General features: G+C 39.5%; 1 protein-coding gene across 1 annotated transcript; it reads right to left on the bottom strand.

Annotated features, from left to right (window-relative positions):
* Window positions 1-2938: 2938 nt before the first annotated feature.
* LOC110878473 lies at window positions 2939-3995 on the bottom strand. Its single transcript, XM_022126779.2, has one exon. It carries the CDS (start codon window positions 3890-3892, stop codon window positions 3089-3091), a length of 804 nt encoding a protein of 267 aa, XP_021982471.1. The 5' UTR covers window positions 3893-3995; the 3' UTR covers window positions 2939-3088.
* Between the last annotated feature and the right edge of the window lie 1530 nt (window positions 3996-5525).

Raw genomic sequence — 5525 nt, 5'->3', positions numbered from 1 at the left:
AAGGAAACAAGCCGTGACTCGTAACAAGGAGGATGGGGTGGGGGGTGCTCCTTGTTACCACTCTCCGGCGTGAGAATCAGTAGTTTGCTTGGGAAGCAAAGTAAGATAGTAGTAGTAGTGAGAGAGTTGTGAAGAGATACCTCAAACCTGGTTTGGGGTTGGTATTTATAGCCGAGGAGTGAAGGAGGATGATGATGGATGGACTGACGACGTGCTGCACCTTTGCAGGTGTGTCAGGCTTGTCGGTTATGGAGGTTACGCCACGTCAGTCCATTGCTTACGTAGCTCTGACAGGAAACTGCCATTGGTGCCACTTGCACTGTGGTGTCAGTCCCACTTGTTGAATGCATAGGATGCGGTGCAAGCCGCATCGCTACGTGCGGTAACATCTGAAGTTACCGCGTCTCCTACTTGTGATCAAGGAATACGCGAGATGCGGTGCTAGCCGCATCGTCGTCTTGCCTGCATCCCTTGTCGTGACGAAAATGCCCGTATGAAGCGGTGTCAACCGCACCGTTACGTTCATCTCCTTCTGTGCCTAAGGTAAGGCTTTCTTTGTATTGATAGAAGTGTTCGCTGGATGCGGTGCGAGGCCGCATCGCTGTGAATACTTCCGTTTTCATACACCAGATGTGATGCTATGTCGCATCACTCTACCGTTCTCATGTTCCATGTAAGTCCTCCTTCGTTACTAGATAGATTGGATTCAACCCTTGTGCCGACGCGTTCTCGCATGGGCACAAGTAGGTTGTTAGCTAGTGGGGGTTTTGATAAGGGTAATGGTCACTCGCGGTCGATGCTGACGCGAGATCTGGGACCATACCCCTTCAGTTTACTTACACATATCTTCTACTATGGCTTTCCGTACTTATTCACATGTCGATTGGCCATGTTAGTAGCCCAGATGAGCAGGTCCACCACAAGTTATTTTGAATTTCTTGGACTCAATCTCATCAAACCTGAGTTCTAAGAAACAACATAGAAGTCCCCAAGGGGTTATTCTGGTGATTTGGTGATCCACAGCCAAAAGGTCATGAGTTTAAATATTGCATGGTGCAGGTATTGATGTATTTATCCTTGGAAATTTAGGAACCCCCCCCCCCCTCCAAAAAAAAAACAAATATAACAGAGGAAAATTAAAAGTATCATGCTCTTGCTCACAATGTTGCTAAGTTTCGCTGGATTAATTCGCTACTTACTTCATGAGTTACGAATACCTCTTACAAGTACACCTAAATTGTGGTGTTAAAATATTGTTGCTACTTATCTGCACTTTGCATTAATATACAAAACACCTTGAGACTTACTTGCATTTCATACGAGAAATGGTGTTAGCTCAGTCTCAAAGTTTGGTATGCTCCTACTATCGTTCAAATTGCATATATAATTTGGCCATAAGGTTTTCTTCCTCGCGATTCGACACATTTTGGTTCGGGTTTCACGTCGTTGTGAACCCCTAGGTTGAGGCCGCACATAAGAGTTGTTATGACTCCTGGTTTCTATGGTATTCATTAGCAGTTGTGTCTCTGAGAATTCACGTACCCTGTTCGAGCTCGAAAAATTTGCCCATTTGCTTTAACGATAAACAATATAATTACGAAAATGACAAAAATTGTAGTATTTGATAAACAATGCAATTATGATAATGACAAAATCATAGTATTTTAATGAGTTACATACCGTAATAACTAATAAGTTAATAGCTAACCAATGATTTGTGCAGTCCTCCTTGCATTCTTCATAGCAAATTGTTGGATCAAGTCTTTACAATTTATATTACCTAAGACTTCGTTCTCGATAGCTATCATCGCCAACCCACTAAGTCTATCTAGAGACATTGTAGATCGTAAGTAAGATTTTAACAACTTCAACTTTGAAAAACTTTTTTCTGCGGATGCCACAGTGGCTGGAATAGTTAACAATATTTTATATGCAATGCGTTAACGCCTAAAAATAATAATCGGTGTTCAATTAACAAGAATTCCATATAATGATTCCTCCACTGATGGCAACTTATACAGTGATTCTTCTTTTACAAAGATTAATATTTAATACATGGTTTACAAATTAAAACCATTCGCGGATCACAACACAACTGTCTAGTATGATTAATATACAATTTACATCATTATTTGCAGATTATCACGATCTACTAATATAGGACAATATTCAATAGTCAATTCAATACAATACGTCGTACGCGGATACGAGCAACATGGTTCTGATGTTAACAACAATTAACAGACTAACAGTTTAACAATTAACACTAAACCGACGAACAAACCTTTTGAGTTCTGAATCTTTTGATCGACGTTCTTGTTCGCATCTCTGATCGATGTTGTTCTTGTTCACGTCTCTGAATCTTCTGTTCAACGATTCAGCGAAGTTATGATGAAGTGATGATGTTCGACTGGTTCGTTACTCTGATGAGTTTGTTCGTCTCGCCCTTTCAGATTCTAGGAGTCCATGAAATTTTCGTCGTGTGTTATAATTTTTATTAAAATCATATTAGTATTGGGCCAATAAACCTAATTAATGTGTAGTACTAGTGGGCTATATTGGAATTGGTATGTGTTTACAATTTAAAAAAATAACATATATGTATATATATCGAATTTTTTTAAAAAAATCCCGTGCCCCTCGAACAGTCGTAGTGTTATGAATAGCACTTTCGTATAGGTATATACGTTGCCCCCCCCCCCCCCGTTTCGGAAAAATTGGGGGGGGGGGAGGGGGGGGGGGCGTGGCTTCGCCAATGGTTGGCGGTGGTGTTCCCAATTGGTAAACTAAGTTTACCGCATGAAACCGCACCCCACTCCGTATACCCTAAGCCAGGTTCAATAGGTGTTGGGGTTTATATGGCCCAACCATCAGCTTTAAAACATGGGCTAATTCCTGCTAAGGTATGCTATACAGTAATCCAAAAAAAGCACAACAGTTTTTGCAATGATGTAACTTGTACATCTAGTCAAACTTCAATTCTCACATTTCAGACATTCAAAAACTAGGAATCCAAATGTTAAAACACACAAAAATAAGAAAGAAATAAAAATATATCCTATTAACAAACTATAATGTTTCTTTATTTTTAAAGAAAAATGAAGCAATCCAAAGCAATGTGAGGATTATCAAGATCCTCCGTAGCAGCAGACCCGGAATAACTCAATCTAGACAACACCTCTTTAACTTCAACTTTTGAACCAACTTCATACCCAAATCTCTCTTTGTTCTTCACATACATCGGTCTTTCTTTATTAATCACATTACGGTTTGGGCTCGCTGGCCTTGTATACGTCTTTGTGACGCGATTACTCTCATTGTGTGTGTTCATTGAGGACAACATTGGTTGTCTTTGGTAGTTACTTGTATTCCCATTGAGTCTTCTACTCGGAGAAGGGGATGTCATGGTAGTTCTCCCATTCACAATGCCATAAGGCAATCTTTCTTTCTCTATTCGAAAGCTTTTCTGTCGGGTTAGCGTTGGAGAGCTCGCACGCGGCCGTTTATGTGTGGTTCCTGGACTTATCTGCTTCACCACTCCAATCTTCTTGATGGGGTCTAAATCAATTATTTGAGGGTTTTCTAAAGCACATGACTGCAAAAAGTCATTAGAAAATGTCCTGTCCACTTTGGAAAATGCTACTGAGGAAGAACAAGAAGAGACTGATGACAATGAAGAAGATCCACAAGTGCTTATTTGTGTAGAGCTTGCGAAGGAAGCCGAGGTGGTCGTTGAAGGCGGAGATTGTATGGTTTTCCGCTTTCGTGGTGAAGATATTGGCGGATACGACGGCGTATGTGGTGGTGACTGAGAAATTACAAGCTTGTCTTGTACAATGGGATTAAATTGAGGTGGAACTCTTGGTTTGCATTTGCTAATGCAACAACCCATTTGGGATAAAATGTGTAGCAAATAAATGGGATACTCAAGTTATTGAGGGTATGAGTGTTTGGGTTTATAGGCAAAAGGGTTTGAAAAAAGTAAAGGTGGCTTTTGCTTTTGTTAGTTATTGGTCGAGTGTTTGAATTTGGTTGCCGCGCAGGCGCTTGTGGGCGATGTAACGTTGTCCAACGGTTACGTTTGTAAAGAGAAATGATGAATGAATGGTTGCTTTTTATCCTTCCATTATCGTTTACTTGGTGGAGCTATAAACTACAATATTTATAAAGTTAAAACTTGTACTCGTTCACTTGGTGGAACCAAAAACTACAATATTTATAAAGTTATATCAGCTAGTTTTTTTTCTGAACGGCAAATTTGGATCACTGACGAACCACTGGAGTATCATCGTGCCACCAGCGGTATCACCCGATCATATCTATCTCCACTAGGCATAATGCCTATACACCAATTCAGGAGGAAACCCAATAAATATGGGAAAACCCCCTTTTGGGAATCGAACTCAGAACTTATTGGTCCCAAAGCCAATGCTTACTCTAATATTCACCAATATTCTAAATTTTTCATCCTTACACAAGATTGAACCTGGGTTTTTTTTTTTTAAATGACAACACTTACTCTACTATTAACCAATGTTCAAAATTTTCCATCCTTACCCAAGTGAGCTACACCAAATTGACACACAAGGCTCTTTTATTTTCACAATTAAAGGTATTAGTCCCTCGCCTATCATTAATTGCTCTAATTTTTAGAACAACTAATTTCTTTAGGCTACACGGTATGAGGGCGTCCCCCCTCCCGTCTTGACCCGGCGACGCCGGCTACACCATCCCCCCCCCGGTCCCCGTCCTTCACGTCTTTTCTTCGCCGTTTGCGACCGAACTTTTTGTGAGGCCCAAGTTTGAAAACTAGCCGTTATTATAAAAAAAAAAATTCTAATTTAATTTATTTTTTCAAACGGTAATATTTCAAAAAAACACCCAATTCACTCCCACTTTTATAAATACTCACATCTTTTACACATTTTTTCACAACTTTTCACCCACTATAATCTCATATCTCTCTCACATTTTATAACCCCCTTCCCTTTTTATAAAAACTCATCTATTTTTATACCATTTTTTACCCGCTACCACCCCATCTACCTCTAAAAATTTATCATGGCTTCACCTTCTTCCATTTCTTCAATTTCTTCCATTTCTTCATCATCTTCGTCTACGTGGTATTCTTCCATTTCTTAATCTCGTATATGTGGGTTTGGAAACTAAGACTTTCAAATTCAGATATTCCAAAGGTTTTTTCATTGCCGATAGGTCACCAATCTCATCCATTATTACTTCATTTATTTTAACGATTTGAATTCAGGGTTTAACTTAGCAACTTGTGAGGAAATTACTAGTTTATCACTTTGACCAGACCCTCTTGTGCAAAAGAGAAAATTTCGGTGAATCTAATTTGACTCCACGGCATTCAGTTTCATCATTGTATTTGAATTATTTATATGATCCATAACACATACATGATACATGTGTGGGTATGGAAGGATATGATAAAGATTAAATTACAAAATTTTGTCCTTTATTTAGACTACTAGTTTAAGAACCCGCGAGGTTCGCGGGTGGAC

Source organism: Helianthus annuus, chromosome 9, assembly GCF_002127325.2.
Source record: "Helianthus annuus cultivar XRQ/B chromosome 9, HanXRQr2.0-SUNRISE, whole genome shotgun sequence".
Taxonomy (NCBI): domain Eukaryota; kingdom Viridiplantae; phylum Streptophyta; class Magnoliopsida; order Asterales; family Asteraceae; genus Helianthus; species Helianthus annuus.
Note: the sequence above shows the minus strand (reverse complement) of the source record. Positions and strands in the feature narration are given on the sequence as shown.